Source organism: Pseudorasbora parva, chromosome 5 (assembly GCF_024679245.1).
Source record: "Pseudorasbora parva isolate DD20220531a chromosome 5, ASM2467924v1, whole genome shotgun sequence".
In the NCBI taxonomy this organism is placed as follows: Eukaryota; Metazoa; Chordata; class Actinopteri; order Cypriniformes; family Gobionidae; genus Pseudorasbora; species Pseudorasbora parva.
Genome location: NC_090176.1, coordinates 41,384,326 through 41,403,685, shown reverse-complemented (window position 1 = coordinate 41,403,685; position 19,360 = coordinate 41,384,326). Strand labels below are relative to the sequence as shown.

At 38.3% G+C, this 19,360-nt stretch overlaps 1 protein-coding gene across 3 annotated transcripts in view; it reads left to right on the top strand.

The window, feature by feature from the left end:
* The window catches only part of pms1 (PMS1 homolog 1, mismatch repair system component), a 42,408-nt gene extending 23,048 nt beyond the window's left edge, over positions 1-19,360 (top strand). For all 3 annotated transcript variants that reach the window (XM_067445104.1, XM_067445102.1, XM_067445103.1), the window contains exons 10-13: positions 11,463-11,942; positions 12,144-12,274; positions 18,733-18,893; positions 19,054-19,360. In XM_067445104.1, the coding sequence (XP_067301205.1) occupies positions 11,463-11,942; positions 12,144-12,274; positions 18,733-18,893; positions 19,054-19,251 (970 nt within the window). In that variant the 3' untranslated portion in view covers positions 19,252-19,360. The remainder of the gene's footprint in view (positions 1-11,462; positions 11,943-12,143; positions 12,275-18,732; positions 18,894-19,053) is intronic.

Sequence of the window (19,360 nt, the reverse complement as noted above, 5' to 3'; positions counted from 1 at the left end):
CCCATTGACTTCCACTGATGTCCTAATCAGTGCCCTGACTAGTGAGATGATTGAGCGCTCCCGATCTCCACGTCGGAGAAGTTTCGCTTTTTTGCCGTCTTCTGTTTGTCCATGGCTTAAAATTAGGGCGTGGGGGAGGCGGAGACTTGAATATATAGGGGCGTGTTATTCTAATGACGATCGTTTTCAGCTGCGGCATTTATCAAGGACAAGTATTGCGTACACCTGGATTGCAGAGGTGCGCACAGTTTCATAAATCAGGCGGTGAGAGGAGTGTAAGCATAATCTTACGCCAACATATACACCAGTTTCTACGCAAGATTGATAAATGAGGGCCACTATCTCCATTTGCACTTTTAGTGCTGTAACTTTGCAGATACTGTTTATGCTCAAGCAGCAACATTACATGCTAACTAAAGTTAAAAAAGTGAAATCGCAATATGGCGCTGACATCTTGCGCTGATTTGGGACCTGCACCTGTGCAGTGGTGATCTTGGGAAACGAGACAGTAGTGAACAGGAAGTAGAGGCGCGACACCAAATCCCGACCACACACCCGCAGTATATTTACAGTATAACCGTATCTGTACTGTATTAGTACAGTTTACTGCAGAACAACTCATTATGTCTGTGTGAAATAATTTACAGTTATGAAAATGTAAAAATTAACCCTAACCATATCCCTATCCCGAAAAAAAAGTATGTTGGTGCTTCAGTGACAACTGCACTCAGAGAAGCTATAAATCACAGCTGTCATTCATGACGTCACATGACTCACACCCCTGTTTTTATAGAATCAAATAAATAACTAAAATTAGACTTATTTTAAAAAACTAAGACTTGAACTTACATAAGGTGATATAAAAATCTTTGGAAAAAGAGAGAATTTTTGGAAAAGAGTTACTTCAGTGATTAACATATGGCTTTGTATCAGTAGAAACCCTGGAGTATATTCAAATGATTGTACTCCCCCCTCAAATCCAAGAGATTTATGTATTTTATTTCTGGGAAAATTTCTCTGATGACGCAAATTGATGATATAGTTAAGCTTCCAAAGGCATGAACTGAAAACGTGCCTGACTGAACACAAGCTGTGAATGTATGCCGCGGACATGATTACCTCAGCTCTCATCAGGAGAGCTCATTCAGCTCATTCATGACTGATTTAGCAATTATTATTATTATTATTTTAAACGAATGACTTAGGCCAGATAATGTCATTAAGGCAGTAAAAAAGAGCTCAGCATACACTTCCATTTGGGGTTGGTGAGATTAAAAGAAGACTCTTATGCTCACCAAGGGTGCATTTATTAGATTAAATATACAGTGAAATAAAGTGAAAATGATTACATTTTACAATACTGTACCAGTTTTTTATTTTAATATAAAAAGTTATTTATTCCTGCTATGGCAAAGCTGAATTTTCGGCAGACAATTTTTAGTATTACATGATTCTTCACATGAATATGCTGATATATGGTTCTCAAGAAACATTTATTTTTATTATCAATGTTAAAAACAGTTGTGCTGCTTAATATTTTTAGGATACATTTTATTTGTTTAATCTTTGATGAATAGAAAGTTCAAAAGAGCAAAATCTTTTCTTTAACATTATATTAAAGTCTTCATTGCCTCTTTTGATAAACTAAAAAAAATCACACTGACACCAAACTTTTGAGCACCATTGTACTTCAGAAGTAGATTGGAGGGACATTATAATTCTAGGGAGCATTGAATTGACAAAAATCTGTTGTGCAAGATAAGTCATCAAGATTTTTGGTGTTTTCCCAAAAGAGAAAGACTATACATTTCGGTATCTCTGTGTTAGTTAATTTTGTAGCATATACATAGATGGCCTCAGGCTTAATACACAATCTAATTTTTAATTTTGATTCTAAAATATTTTTTATTTCCAAACCTCAGATTAAAAGTGCAAAGTACATCAGTAATATAGTTATCACTTTAAACAAAAAGAGGTTATCCCCTCTCAAAAGTAGTCTAAATCACAGCATGCCAAGTCAGCATAATTAAATTAATGGAAAGTGTATCTCATCACTGCTAGTGGCACTTATGTAACATGGAAAAAGACATCTGAATCCTGTTGCACATTACTGCCGTCTTAAACATAAAATAGCAAGCTTGTAATCATATTTACATGGATTCATGTAACATGGGTCCATCACATATGGGCATGCTGAGCTTAAGGGTCAGAGATTGTTGACATGGATGTTTGGGGGAGGGAGTACCATGCTTGTTATATTTTGGTTGCTGTGGTCTGATGCAGCAATAAAATGGCTGGCGCTGATCCAGCGACTCTATATGAACTTGGTTTACATCCAAAGTGCCCACACCAAGGGAACATTGCTTTATTATTGCAAGGTTTATGTGCGTTTGATGCTCGTTATGAATTCCAGGCTGAAAATGCAAACTGTGCACCCTAAATGGCTTTCATCATGTATGTTACTGTCCACTGAGGTCCATCTTAGAAGTAAAGAGGGAGGATGGCTCTTCAGTTGCTGTTTTCAATGGAAGCTTGTTTTCTATGGAATTACCTTTGTCTCAATAAAACTGAATGAAACTTTATAAAACTGAACGAAACTTTTTCAGAAACTGTCAAAAATATGCCATTACACAAGAAGAAAAACAACAAAAATAAACGTATTGCTGCCTTGAAGAACAAGCGGGTGATGAAGATGAAGCCGCTGCCGCTCCATGTCTCTCCTGAGAGCTCATCTTTACAAACTTATACAAAGCAACGTGAGATCATTCCAATATGTGCAGGTCAGAGAGGACCTGTCCATCAAAAGCTCTTTATCCAATCAGAGTAGATCACTGTTAAGCCCGCCCCCACGAGAGGTTTGTGTCAAAACAGCAAACGAAAAACTGAGAAACGCAAGTGAAATCTTTAGCAATGCATTCACAATCCACGATTTGTGAAAACGAATCTTTGAAAAACATTTACAAAGAATGAAGCATGCTGAATATCCTGTTACATTTGTGCGACTGAGTTTTTCTTCTTTTGTAATGGCATATTTTTGATAGTTTCTGAAAAAGTTTCATTCAGTTTTATAAAGTTTCATTCAGTTTTATTGAGACAAAGGTAATTCCATAGTTTTCACCACAGACTAAAAAATAAAAAAGGTAATTGTGACTTTTTATTCTCACAGTTGACTTTTTTTCCACAATTCTGACTGTTTTCACAATTGCGAGTTTATTTATCACAATTCTGAGAAAAGAAGTCAAAATTGCGTGATATGAAGTCAGAATTGTGAGTTATATTCAAAAGTAATATATAGTCAGAATTGTGTAATATAAACTTGCAATTGCGAGGAAAGTCACACAATTTTGACTTTATATCTCGCAGTTATGACTATATCTCACAATTAATTTTTATATCACACAATTCTGACTTAATATCTTGCAATTCTGACTAATCTCGTAATTTTGACTATATCTCGCAATTCTGACTTTATATAAGTCTGACTTTATATGATAATTCTGACCATATCGTGCAATTCTGACATTGATTTACAATTCTGACTTAATATCACAATTCTGACTATTTCCCACAATTCTGAGTTCATATCTTGCAATTCTGACTATAACTCACAATTCTGATTTTATATCTCCAAATTCTGACTATAATGCACTATTGTTACTTCATATCATAATTCTGACTATTATTCACAATTCTGACTTAATTTCTCGCAATTCTTATTACATTATATCATAATTCTGACTATATCTTGCAATTCTGACTATATCTTGCAATTCTTACTTTATATCATAATTCTTACTTTGTAACTCACAATTCTGACTTTATAACACACAATTCTGATTTTATAACACTCAATTGTGAGTTTAATTCTGAGAAAAACGTTAAACTCATAATTGTGAGAGAACAAAAGTTGCAATTATTGTTAAAAATGTTTTATTCTGTGAGAAAAACAAGCTTCCATAGTTTTCACACTTATCCTATCAGTGGAGATATTGTGGTCGGTCGGCTTCTTAATATGCATGGCAGTGTTATTTTTATTATTATTAATATACTATTATAGTTTGCGGTACTATTTTAGATTTTATTTGTATTCTTTATTTTTATTTTTTCTTGAATTCTTTAAACGGGGGGTGAAATGCTGTTTCATGCATACTGAGCTTTTTACACTGTTAAAGACTTGGATTCCCATCCTAAACAGACAAAGTTTCAAAAACTAAGTTGGACGTTTGATGGAGTATTTCTGTGTCAAAAATACTCCTTCCGGTTTCTCACAAGTTTCGGAGAGTTTTTTTCGAGTATGGGTCGGCTTGACGTCGATAGAGCGGAAGGTCCTTGTGTGGGCCGTACGGGCTCTTCTCCCGGTAGGGTGCGCGCGCGACTAGAGCGAGAGAGGAAATGCACGCCCATAAACACTCTCTCAGGTGCAGATCCACTCGTCCGTGAACTCTTGTCGTTATAGTCCGCGCCGCGCTCCACTTTATTCCTATGAGTGACATCAAGCGACTTCAACGCTTCAGCACAGCATTCCCGGAAGGCAGCGCTGCATTTGAACCGATTTGAACGCAGAAATGACGGGAAGCGTCACAACATCGCGGATCTCCACGGTCACGGCTGTCACAGGACTTCACCAAATCATACCAAAGGACATACCCAACGGTCTCAGCGATAAAGGTTCACGGTCGTGCTTTGGAAACAGGCAGTGAGTTAAACTGCTTCAAATGTCGATGTTGTTGGCTATCGTCGCGTGAGTAAACATCTGTAAACGACACGATCGTGTATAGTTAATTTATCAATGGAGCATGCGATCTATGGTGTGTGTCTAAATACATTTGTTTAGCTAACCACTATAGGTGTCAGTAAAACCACCCAAACATAAACCTAGCGTTCTCACAAAGCGTGCTTCGTCATTCAAATGCGCTAACGGTTACTCCATTGTTGTTCTATGTATAACATTACACCAGTCTGACGTGCAAAACCGTTTTGCTTGCTACTGCTAAGGTTTAGTCGCATACAATACATACAATAGTCCATAAACCGAATCATGTCCTCATAAACTGCGAGTAAACACACACAAATGTTGACAGGACACTAAATACAGTACATACCACAGAGACGGACGTCCTGATGTTGTTGCTTCTCCTGTTCAATTTATTTCAGCCTCCGAATCTGATTCTGGAACATATCTGTATTAGTTGAATCTGGGTAGCGTTTTCTTCTCCACGCTTGAGGACGTCACCGCTTTGTGCGTGGTCGTCATTCTTTAGCTCCGCCCACACGATATGCCTCCAGGCGCTCGTTTTTTTCCGGAAAGACTTCGTACAGCCCATATTTCTTTTATAAATATAATAAAACTAAAGACTTTCCAGAGATATGAAGGATGCAATACTACTCTATAGGTACTCAAGATTGACATGAGATTGACTGAGTGTTTCACCCCCCCCCCCCCCTTTAAAGTTTCACAAATTTTGTGTTTTTGTCATTTTATTTCTTTAAAAAAATTCTATATAGTTTTATTAAATTATTTCGTTTTAGTGACTTTTAGTAAGTTAAACTAAACAAAAATGGGAATGTTGCCTTGGTAATTAGCTGAAATAAAGTTTTTTCATAATACCATTTCAGTTAACATTTATTTTATTTCAAGTAACAGTTTTTTTATGGTTTTAGTTAAGGGTAATGACCCTGGTGCATTGTCTTAATTTGGCTACGTTTTGTCTCCTTAAGGTCTGTGATGAGATTTGAGGTCATCATATTCGGATGCTAACATGAAATCAAAATGAGAGTTTTGTACCTTTTAGTCGATGTATTTGGCTCATTGTATATACTAGTATACCCCCTAAACATAGACAAAATTCCTTTTTAGCTGATATACACTAAAAGTACAGTTATTCTCTTTTGGAAAATCTTGTAGCAGTCCACCTGCACTACACAGATATTTGTCCAATCAAATGCTATCTAGAGTGAGAATGGCTCTCCTTCTAATATCGTGTGACTGTGGCTGCATCCTAAATAATATACTTTACTATTATATATAGTAGGTGAAAAACAGTATGTCACAAAAGTATAAGAGTAAGGTCATAAAAAGTAGGTCAAAAAGTACCCTGGTGACCTACAACATTTGATTCTGAAGTGTGCATACAATGGACATGTTACTGTCCCATGAGGACACGGGAGAGGAATGGCACTTTTAAGCCCCGTTTCCACCAAAATTACCCGGAACAATTTGTACCAGGAACTTTTTTACAGGAACTTTTCTCCCCCCCAGACCTGCAACTGTCTGCGTTTCGATCTAAAGTTCCGAGAAGATTAGGCAAATTAGTCCGGTGATCAGATGTAGGTGCTCCAATTCAGTGAAGGACAGTAATCATTTTTGTGTGTACCGATTGAAAGATTTAGTGGACTATTTACATGAGACGTTATCTAAACCGATCTGGTGTTTACATGTGATGACTTTCAATCGCAATCATTTTGTCACATGCAATTTGTCTGCCGCATCAAAAATGTCAACGCTGTTTTCTCCAGCAGCTGAAATGTGTTAACTGTAGCCATAGCAACTCTTAATGGCCACCATAATACAGTATTATTTATAGCTATTTATTTGTTGTAAAGTGTAATAATCATCTCAGAAAAAAAATCTTCTGTCAGGCGCAGTTAAAGTAAAAACTGCCTGGGGCAATATACGCTGTGTCATTACTCCAACATTATCTTCATAACTTACGAAATAAAAAGTTTACCCCTCAGAAAAATTAACTTTCCTCTCAACATGAGCGCGGCACGCGCTGTCACGTCATGTAAGGACGCACACTTAAAAGTAATCGGTCAGGTCGTTTACATGGTGGAAAAAAAATTAATAACGAGTATGGATGAGATTCAAGCTGTGCTGCTTTTGCAGGTTATGTATAGGTTTACGAGGTAATTAACAACGACAGAAAAGAGCACTAAAATGCAGATTCAGCAGCATGCAGCCTATTCAAAAAGCTTGTAAAGCTAGATTTAAAATGACAATGTATATTATTATCAGCTATTACGGACATTGCACGTGAGATGGCTGAGACGAACGCGGCGCGCGCCATCAGACAGAGAGCAAGACTGATATTTACTGAACGAGACCGAACCTCGCAAAAGACTTTTAAAAATGCCCGTTGAAATAAAATGCTGCTTGAGCTAAACCAATCAGCATGTTCAGCGCCCAAGTCCCGCCCTCGAAAGTTCCTGAACTTTGAAAAAGTACTACCTCGCGAGCAGGGCCGTTTGGAGGGGGAAATATTTACCCGGAACTTCATTTAGACCCTGGTTCCTGCGGTCTAAACACACGAAGTACCACCCAAAGTTCCTGGTTCCTGGGTAAAGTTCCTGTGGTGGAAACGGGGCTATAAATGGCAGTGAAGTGACACAACCGACGTTGGTAGTTGAAATGATAGTGACATGGCGAATGTAGTATGTCCTGATTACATTTATACTACACAAATTCATACTATATAGAATGAATAGTATATTTAATATTATTTACTTAAAGGTGGGGTAAGTGCTATCTGGTAACCGTTGTTGATATTTCAAATCACCTAAACAAACACGCCCCTACTACCAAAAGGGTCTCGCCCCTATTTTGATAGCGCCGCCCCACACATACGTAAACCCAGAGGCATCAACAACGGCTATGGCAGAATCTCTGTGTATCTAATCCAGGTCGAATATTCAATGAAAAAGTAATTCCCTTCTATCACAAAAACACAAACCGTTCTTGTGAACAACTCGATAGTACACGAGCAAGACAGTCCAACTAACGAACATATTACAATTATGACAAGATTAGAGTCATAGCGATCACAAAATCACAACCTGTTCTCATGAACAACTCGATAGTATACAAGCACACAGTCCAACTAATGACATATTACAATTATGACAAGATTAGAGTCATAGCGATCACAAAATCACAAACTGTTCTCATGAACAACTCGATAGTATACAAGCACACAGTCCAACTAATGACATATTACAATTATGACAAGATTAGAGATAGTGATCAAACTGTTCTCATGAACAACTCGATAGCATACAAGCACACAGTCCAACTAACGACATATTACAATTATGACAAGATTAGAGTCATAGCGATCACAAAAATCACACTGTTCTCATGATCAACTCTATAGCACGAGCCGACAGTCCAGCTAACGACATATTACAATTATGACTGGATAAGGGTTATATAGATCATGAAAAGAGTAAACAAACATATATTAGGAGTCTAGTAATGTTTATCTTACTTGTCGGAGACATTGTGTGAGCTGATGCTTGAAGCACATAGTGATGAGATTTAGATGCTCCATACGGTGTGGAAATGAACGGGTCTTTATCATCGCTGAAGTGAGCCACAATACGATCGCAAATGGACTAACACGTGAACGACACACGAGCATAGTCAAGCTGCATATATTAGACTAATTCTCGGCTAATGTCCGTCATGTGTGACTCGTGTGTTTTGAATAATGACATGCACAGGGCGAGAGCGAGCGCTCTTCTCACCATCAATAGTAGACACGCCCCTTACCTGCTGTTGGCTACAAGTTTATTCCACTCGGCCCGTGTCCTTTTTCTAAAACGGTTTTGAAATAACACTTATCCCACCTTTAAACACCAACTCAAGAGCGTATGCAATTTCGAACACATCCGCTAGCTAGCATTTAACAAATCATGGTTGTCCTAATTACTGACTATTGCTAAATGAATGTCACAAGTCACAAAATCCATCACGAATCAAGGTTTCACAAAGGTTTCAATTTCATTCTGTATGTAGCTCACAAATATATGACCTTTTCAAATTTAATTAAACAGAATGGGACCTCAACATAACTCATTATTATAAAAGGATGTATTTACAGCATCTGCCAGCAGAGGCAAGCCTTGATCCAAAGATTTGACCATGTCGCAATTGTAAATGTATTTTAGTACATTTATACAATGCATTGCTGTTATACACTCACCTAAAGGGTTATTAGGAACACCTGTTCAATTTCTCATTAATGAAATTATATAATCAACCAATCAAATGACAGTTGCTTCAATGCATTTAGTGGTGTGGTCCTGGTCAAGACAATCTCCTGAACTCCAAACTGAATTTCAAAATGGGAAAGAGGTAATTTAAGCAATTTTGAGCGTGGCATGGTTGTTGGTGCCATTCGGGCCGGTCTGAGTATTTCACAATCTGCTCAGTTACTGGGATTTTCATGCGCAACGATTTCTAGGGTTTACAAAGAATGGTGTGAAAAGGGAAAAACATCCAGTATGCGGCAGTCCTCTGGGTGAAAATGCCTTGTTGATGCATGAGGTCAGAGGAGAATGGGCCGACTGATTCAAGATGATAGAAGAGCAACTTTGACTGAAATAACCACTCGTTACAACCGAGGTATGCAGCAAAGCATTTGTGAAGCCACAACACGCACAATCTTGAGGCGGACGGGCTAAGCTTGAATCATTTCAAATTGGTTTCTTGAACATGACAATGAGTTCACTGTACTAAAATGGCCCCCACAGTCACCACACCTCAACCCAATAGAGCATCTTTGGGATGTGGTGGAACGGGAGCTTCGTGGCCTGGATGTGCATCCCTCAAATCTCCATCAACTGCAAGATGCTACCCAATCAATATGGGCCAACATTTAAAAAAAAAAAAGTGCTTTCAGCACCTTGTTGAATCAATGCCACGTAGAATTAAGGCAGTTCTGAAGGTGAAAGGGGGTCAAACACAGTATTAGTATGGTGTTCCTAAAAATAATTTTGGTGAGTGTATATACTGTATGATGGCAAAGGTGCATTTTCAGTCGCCATTTCTTCAGTCTTGACCGTCACACATTATTAAGGTCTGCACTGTTAAGAAAGTATTAATTTTTTTTTATTTACGTAAATCTCAACCACAAAGTTTGTTGTGTACATTTTACTGTGTTCAAACAGCAAACTAAAGTCCAAAAGCCCTCAGGTCAAGAACCCATTTCAGTGTACATGGCAGGGGATACCCTCAAGCTTCAACCTTCTGTTCCATTATGAAATCATTTATCTCCCCCATTGGCCTCTTACTGCTTTTCTCTAGCACATTTCATGGCTTCATCTTCATTGGTCTGGTTTTTAGCAGCATTTGCAAGTTGATTTGCATCTTTCTCTTGCACCCAAGCTTTATGCTTCCAAACCATACAGTGCGTTTGAAATAGTGCCCGGTCCTTTGTACAGTAGCGAGCTCCGTGCAATGGCACAGCTGTTAATTGGCAAGCCCATCGAGAAACTTCCAGTGGAGGGTCAGGGCTGCATGTTTTTACAGGCCCTCTCCCCCCTCCCTTTCTGCTCTCCGGCCCCCATCTGGTCACAGGTAGCAGATGTTTTTTATCTCGCCTGTTTCTGCACATTTTCTACTCTGTGATTTACAGCAGCCCACTTAGAATCACTAGAGCAAATTAAATCAAGGTTCCTTGTGTGAATTGAGAATATTTAATTAGTCACAACTTATGACCTCTTTGCTAAAACTCGTTCGTACCCAGCCTGCAAATTAATAGGCCAAAAGCAAAGTGTTCCAAACCATCTGTCTTTTTGTTGTTGTTGTTTGTTTATCTCTATTGTTACTATTTTGCACATATTAGTATAATAGTTAAGCATACAAAATGGTAAAGGTATTTAATAAAAAATATATTAAATAACAAAACTGGAAGCATGAGAAGAAACCCCAAAAATATAATTGAAATAATTTTTTTTATTATCATATTTTAGCTTCTTCAAAGTAGTAATTATTTTACCTTTTATTAGATGTATTCTAGGAAGCTAGTATACTATATACAATATTACAATTATTGTATTTTAATAATTAAAAGTCATTGATCATTATAATGGGCAACTAAAAAATCATGAATTATAATTTTGTGAAGAAATTCACACTATATTTGTCTTCAAACCCAGTGTTGTTTTAATATCATTGAGACACTGTTATACTTTTATTATTATTTTGAAATTGTTTTATTTGATTATTTTGCACTTAATTTTTTTAAGTTAATGTTTTAGTATTTTTTTGTTGTTTATTTTTTTTTTCTTTAAATATGCATATATAGCTTTTATTATTTTTATTTCAGTTTTTGTTTAAAAAAAAAGAGAAATGCTGCCTTGTCAGCTAGCTGTAATAAAGTTAAAAAAATATATATATATATTTTTTTTATTTCAAGTAACAAAAATGTTTTTTTCTTCTTTTCTTTTTTAATTCGTTTTTGGGTTTTAGTAACCCTGCTTCAAGTATTGGTCTAAATCAGCACATTTTTAAGATCATAAGAAACTCAAATTCAGTCCAAAATGTTGGCTGTTAGTGATGATCAACTACTTCTGTCGCTAGTCCTCACTAAGTGTATCTTCTGACCATATTTGAACAGTTACACAAAGGAAATACAAAATGTACAATTACGAATGTAACGAAAGAAATGTTCCCATCTTAGGTATGAAAGCAAGGCAGAAAAGTCTCTGAACGCTTACAACCTTCAAAGGAAGAGGGCAACGGAGGGAGGTGGCCAGTGCGGAGAGGGCAAGAAGCAGATGAGCGCCGAGTCTTCATTGAACAAAGCTCAAGGCGTGAAGCGCAAGGCCCCCCTCGCCAACCAGCAGGCCCTGGACAAACTCTTCTCCTCTCAGCCCTCGAGTAAGAGGAGCCTTGCCAAGCTCTCCAAACCCCTCCCGTTCAGTATTGCAACCCTCAAGCAGAGTCTTAACCTCCTCTCCTACCAGAACAGCTCAAGTGCTCAGGGCCTCAGGCTTGTAAACCGCTTGGCTTCTCACGGTGCCTGGGTCGTTTTATGCGGCAGAAAGCTCATGTTGTTGAACCCGTTTCGAGTGGAGGAGGCCTTGCTGTTTAAAAGACTTCTGAAGAATAATATACTTCCAACCGTGAGGCAGCAGACCCCTGTTCTGCTGACAGATGGGTAGCCCGTCTCATTTTCTCACCTAATGATGACATTCTCAATGTGTACAAACTGTAAATGTAATATATGTACATTATTACAATGATTTTAAGTAGTAAGTACAATATACAATTAGTAGCTGTGTTAATCCTCACTATTCTGAATACTGAATTGAATATCTAATATTTACATTTGCATATTAACATAGACTTCCTTTCCCAGGTTGCTTGGTGGGCCAGAGTACATGGATGTTCTCCTGAACATGGAGAAAGACAGTGCCTGCTTTAATGGAGACATCTACTTTATTGATCCTAGGCTTGTGGCAAATGGTTTCGAGATTAGGATGATTCCAGGTAACACTCAAATACTATGTGTGTGTGTTTTGTATGTGTGAGAGAGAGTGTGTGCTATATTAAATTGAAACTCTTTTGGTGACCATTGACTTCCACTGTAAAGACCAACCCCCCCCCCAACCCCCCATAATTTACTACTACCTACTACTTCTAAATACAAAATAATGTGATATGAAATTTCTTCAGAATGGCCTTGATGTTGTCCTTATAACATTTATTTTGCCTGCCAATTGCTCGACTACCTTCCTTCAGCTGGGAGTACAGGATCTGTTTGGGGATTGCATGGCCTGTCCATCAGAGTTGGTACTTTATTATTGTAGCGGTGTTGCTGGTCATGTTGGCTTCCTTCAAGATGCTGATGTTGGTGCGTCTGTCCTCCCAGCTGATCCTCCTAATCTTTTGTAAGGATCTTTGATGGTATTGTTCCATGGCTCTCAGGTTTCTGCTATAGGTGGTCCATGACTCCATACAGCAGAGTGGGGGGACAATGGCGATGTAGACCAAGAGTTTGTTTGGGTTGTTAGGTCTCAGACTTCGAAGACTTTTTCCCGAGTCTGGTGTCGTCTCCACTGACACAACTCAGGGTATGGTTAACCTCAGGGTCTATGTCAGCTTTTGAGGAAAGAAGGCTGCCAAGGTTGGGGAAGTGGTCCAGATTTATTGTTGGTTGGGTAGCTGGCTGGTTTGGTGGAGATTGATATAGTTCCTGGGTCTTCTTGATGTTTAGTTTTAGGCCCATGGTTCTGTACACCTTGGCAAAGACATTCAGGATGGCCTGGAGGTCTTCTGCAAAGTGTGCTGCAATTACGTTATCGTTCATGTACCGGCACTTTGTGATGGTGTTGTAGTTGACTTTGCTCTTGGCCTTGAACCCATTTAGGTTGAAGAGTCTGCCATCAGTGCTATACATGATTGGAATCCCTCTGCCAGCTCTTGGCCAATGAGGTGGCGTATGGCTGCAATGACGATGGATAACAGTGTGGGTGCAATGATGAAGCCCTGTGTGACCCCTGTTTCCACCGTGAAAGGCTCGGACTCTGAGTCGCCACGTGCTTATAACTGTAATTGACATGACATCATGTAGAAGCCTCAGTATTCTCATATACTATCATGACAGCCAGACCTTGATAGTATGTTTCACAGGGCCTGGCAGTCAACTGTGTCAAAAGCCTTTGTCAGGTCTATAAAGGCCATGTACAAACACCACCTTTGTTCCCGTATGTATCTATTGGCAAGTATATACTGTGTGCATATATCAGCCTGACTTCCACTCCAATGTTCAAAACATCCCGCTCCCCGCAGGCAAGACATACAAACATACTACACTTCCCACTTTTTAATTCCACACCCCTCACATACTTTAGTCTAGAAGACTGCGACCAAATAAATGAATGGACTGTACGTTGCTCAGCCAATCAAATCAGGGGAGTCCTGCCCTCATATAGACATCATATTTGTGTGCTTTGGAGATTATCACCAAATTTTAAACAATTGTCTGCATTTCTTTTTCCCATTACATACATATGCATCCCTGGACATTTTCCTGACTTTTGCAATTTGCATAAGGTCTCATTTTAGCGGAGTGAACTACTTCCTTAAAAGCATTGGAAAATATCATTCAGCTTTCAGTATATGGTGCTAATGCTTAATTTATAGTTTTTAATAACTTTTAATATCCATGCTATTACCTTAGAGACGTTAATTCTCGCTGTGATGAAGTCATTGTTTATACAAATTGCTTACTCAGAAAGTGATTCCTCAGCACTTCTTTTTCCCCTACACAGCCCAGTGTGGACACACGTACTACTATATAATATAAAATTGTTTTAAAAAGAGAGGGCTTGTTTCTAAGGAATAAGTCCACTTTCTGTATGACTCAGCTTCAGGTTTTTAAGATGATCATTAAGTGCATTTGCTTGAATTCGCTGCCCTCCTTCTCTCCTCATGTGCTGTGAAGTGGGAGAGATTCAGAAATACTTCTACACATGGTTTGTTTTGTGTGTGTTTTTTTTTCTCTTGAGAAAATGTGCCTTTATTAATTCAAGGGTCATGCTGTTTAAAGGTCTCTAGGATTGTCCAATTTAACAAAGGTTGGACCCACTGGACATCATTAATGCCACAGTTCACAAACTGTTTTGAAATGTCAAATATAAAGGCTTGAATAACAGGATTACAGTCAATTATTTCTGACAGAATTGCTTGTGTCTGATTAGTGAAGAATGTGTTTGCTTTAAATGTTTTCTTGTGCATTCTTTATGTGCCTTCTATTTTCCAATATTATAAAAAACAACTCTTGTTAGATTATTAGAGATTATTAGGGTTTCTAGTGGCACTGTGACCGATACTCCGACTGGAGATGAAGTATGGATTATGTGTGCTTAATCAGGCATATTCATTACCTTACTTTTATGTTTTAAACTTATTGTAAAAAGTATATTAGTGTAACTGCCTATACTTTATATATTTAAGTAAGCAATGTGGTCAGAGAAGCCGTTTGAGCAACGGGAATGTTCAAAATATAACAAGAGCAAGTGCCTTATTGATTTCACACAGTGCTTACTAACTTCCTAAAGTCTTGAATTCACAAACTATTTAGTTTTTAGTGGTTGGCTTATTTATTTATTTAAAAAAAACAACAACTACAGATTAATAAAAGTGGCCATGTTTGGGTTTTGAGGCCAATTTTGAAAGTAACATTAAAATATAGCACTTATGCTGCTTAGTATTTTTATGGAAACTGGTACTTTTTAAAAAATTCTTCGATGAACAGATAGTTCAAATTATATATATTTTTTTATTAGAAATCTATTGTTACATAAATGGCTTTACTTTTGTACATTTGTGCTGAATACAAGTATTCATTTTGAAATAATCAGCAATGCGTATTAAAGAAATGAATGAACTAAGTTATATGCTCAAATGCACATGCTCTGTTACAGCGAAATGCACTCGTCAAACTTTTTTCTCTTAAAGGGTTACTTTTCCATACTATATACTTTTAGGTTAGAATATAAGTCACGCGTAGCCAGACCTTCGGACTGACGAGAGAATGCCTAGACTCCATAGCAGCTTTCATTGGCCAAGGACCGCCCAGAGGCATTCTGACTGACAGATAGAACCAATCACAGTTTGTTTTGTTCCTCTTCATGCTTAGGGGTGTGAAAATTAAACATTGATGTCCCTAAAATTACAAACTGGTGTGTAAATACTGCGTCTATGCCGTGAACTTTACATACAGTACCTCACATACTTTTGAAAATCCAGCGTTTAGTTTAGTTCATTGTCACAGTTGCACACGCGACGGCGTTCTTCTTCCATGAGGGGGTTTGGCGTCCAATCAGATGATGGTTTTAAAAATCCTGAAGCGTTTCCAGTTAAGCTTGCCATTTGCAATTTGCATCAGATTGAACGTTTGTTGTATGTTGAACGCCAGTGGTCCGTGGTAATGACTTTTGAGGCCGAGACTAGGATATAACTAACTTTAGATAATACTAGAGACCTTTAAACAACATGACCCTAGAATTAATGTGGTTAGATAGGATGTAAAGTCAAGCAGAAACGATAAATTATCTAATATTCGAAACTGACAAATAAAGAAGATAAGATAACTAATATCGCTTTTTTCAGGTTTAGAACCAGTTTATTTTGTAGTGTTGTCGTCTCTCTAAGGAGGCCACTATCTTAGTCCTCATTTGACCTTATTTTGCTTGTTGTTATGAAATGCACTTAAGACTTCCCACTCGGTCTGTTCCTGTAAGTGTTGGCACTGGTAAGGGTCATCATGGTTGAAGCTGGCTCTCTGCCTGAGCTTTTGCCAGCACGGTGGATTTGGACTAGAGTGTGGTGCTGTGGAGAAACATTGCCCTTTACAAAAGGGAATACTTTTGGAGCCAACTTTCAAGGATTTGGCAAAAACATGCACCAGATTTCTAGTCCTTTCAAAACCCCAGAGTAATAAACTTTGGCGCATAACTCGGCCTGCACAGTTTGTGCTACAAAAACCAATGATACCTGAAAATCCTGGAGAAAAAAAAAAAAAAAAAACTTGCATTGAATTATGGACCCGAGACACATGTAGGGAGCTGAATATCATAGACTTGCTGTGTTGCTAATTGTTAAGTAAAACTTAAAAATAAAAAAAGGCAAATTTTGAACTTTTGCAGTACAATCGACTTGGATGTTTAAGTTATTTCACCTTAAATTATGTTAAACATCTTGTACAACTAATAAAAAAAGTTTAACAGTTCTTAACTTGTTTTGATGAGTTAAAACAATGTAAAAAAAATATCAGTGTAGATATATATAAAAAAAACTATTAAAAAATAAAAAAGCACAAATTACTAAAACCTTAGAATAAAAAAATAAAATATAAAAAGGCTCATTCAAAATATTGATCAATACTATAGTAGTATATAAATAATACTAAAATAACATTGATTTGACGGTGGGCTCATTTGACATTGGCCAATAAGAAGCCACCGTACAGTAGGGTTGTAACGAACTGCTCTGAGACAGAAGGTTGGAGATCCAAACGCAGTATTTATTGAAGGGTAATCCAAAGTCGTAGTCCATAAAACACGCAAATGTCATACACAGGCAAGCAGTCCGAAAAGGCAAACAAAACAGAAGGAACAGGCAAAAGGGTAATCCACGGAGAAGGCAAGAAATCAAAGACCAAGATACATGAAAACAGGGAAACGCTCAGAAATGCAGTTGTGACACTAAACAAGACTTCGCAATGAATGACAGAGATAACCAGGCTTAAGGCGGGCGTACACTGTGCGAATTCGGACACTCGGAAGGTCGTGAGATATTGCAGACGCTACGAGTCATTTAATTTGATCATCGCATCAAAACAGCTGGTACACGGCACGACTGTTGCACCGCGAGCCGGCCGCGATCACACGAGTTTTCGTGTAACACAGACACCGGAGCTTTCAATGTTGCTGCTATAGCTTTAGATACAAAAAATAAAGAAAAAAGATGTGAAAATGATTTGTTGAAAAGCAGAGAACAGCCATTCCTTTTAACCGAAACAACCAGAGGGAGAGAGAAGAGTGCACGTGAGAGAGAGAAATTGTGTGTGTGTGTGTGTGAACGCAGTATGTGGCAGCCACTGAGCTAATAATAGTCATATAGATTGAGCGTATGTGACGTGCTTGTGCATGATTTGGCAATAGGGGACAGCCATATGCTGGTAAAAATCGGGCCGACTCCCCGAACTTTTTAAACATGTTTAAAAATGATCGTAAGGTCGGGAGGTGCTCTTAACGTGCTCGGCTCGTCTCGTATTTCCTCTCACACGGTGCGAGCCGCGACCATACGAGCATCCACGATGTCCACGCGATTTCTCTCGAGAAAAAAAAATCGTCTGCGAGTTCGTACGACAGCAAAAATCGCACCGTGTACGCCCGCCTTTATATAGGCAGAGGTAATGAGGTGATGAGACACAGGTGTGAACATTGAGTGCTAATGAGTCCGAGGAAAGGATTATGGGTAATGTAGTTTGTGATGGAGTGACAGTCCGGGGTGGAGTGCCCTCTGGTGGTGATCACGGGCACTCACACTGGTGAATTGTGACAAGGGTCAAATGTATCGCTACTATGGCCGATACCAGTACTGATCAGACCATACAAAAAAAAAAAATGTTGATGGTACCATTTCTGTATTACTGGTAGTACCATGTATCAGGTATTTTCGGTACCCGCTGATAGGCGGTGCTTTCAAACGCTTGTGTTCGTGGTTGTTTGACTCTCTAAAGCTTTTCACACTTGAAATAGTTAACCCTAGGTCATTCTAAACTGAACATTCTTTAACATTCTAACACATCATTTCACATGAACGCAGTAGGCACATTTTTTAAAAAGTACTTTATTCAACAGTTTTTGCTCTAATACCAAAATTGGTACTGAGAAGCGCAAAATTTTACTTGTATTGGTAATGTTTTACCGTGACAACCCTACCCCATAGCAGTGCCATGGTGAAATAACTAAAAATCTAGCACTTTTCATACATTTTCACTTTCGCTTTAAAAATGCATTTATTGACACATAATCAAAGTAGCTTTTTGGGTGTTTATTCAGTATGTACTGTATAATTTTGTGAGCATGGGAGATCAAGTCAGATTTGAAATGGCTGCATCTCTGTCTGTTTAAAGCGCATAGGGAAGGAGAAAATGTTTAGTCTGCGCTTCCTTGATGACCTTTCCATACATTTCACCTCTTCATTGAGATGCGTCTAGGGAAAAGCAATCATCTTTAAATCATCTGTTGAAAACCTCCTCCACCTTAGTTTTTCTTTCCAGTCCACAAAGACATGGTAATAGCGTAATTTGGTGCGGTGCCCATCTGACTTGGTTTCCAATCTGTGTGTAAATCACAATATTTATTTATTATTTTTTCCTGGAGAACGTTGTACTTGGAGTTTATTAATCCTTCCTTGTTGCTTATCTTGGCAAGGTTCCTTGTCTTCTGAGAGGCATGTTGAAGTGATGGGCATGGCCGACTGCATGCCTTTCTTCGGGATAGGAGACCTGAGGGAGATTCTGAAGGCTATAAAGGTCCGGGATGCAAAAACCGTGGAGCAATGTAGACCTCTCAAAGTCTCAAATTACCTAAAGGTGAGAGATGCTCCTTGGAACATACTTTTTAATGAACCATTTACCATAACAGTATCGAAATATGATGCAAGAAATATGAAATATGATACAAGAATTTGTCTCTTGGGGGAGTTAACATTTTTGATTATGACGGCACACTTTCTCCCACTTTTTCTTTTAGAGTGAGGCTGTGAGACTAGCTAGACAGTTACCTCTAAACCTCTCCAGAGCTGATGTTACAAACACTCTTTGCCGAATGAAACAGGAACTTGAAGAGGAAAGTCAGGTCTGCATTCACGGGCGACCATTTTTTCACGACCTGGTTACCATTCCCGAAACTGAACAGGAAACTCTGCAAATCATGTCTAGTTCTTGCTAAGGATTTCAAGGACTTCATTATAAGTCGAAATTGTTACACACTAACATTTACTGTACCATGCAGAGGTATGAAAGTTGTCTTTTGGAATAATAAATGTTTTTCTAATTAA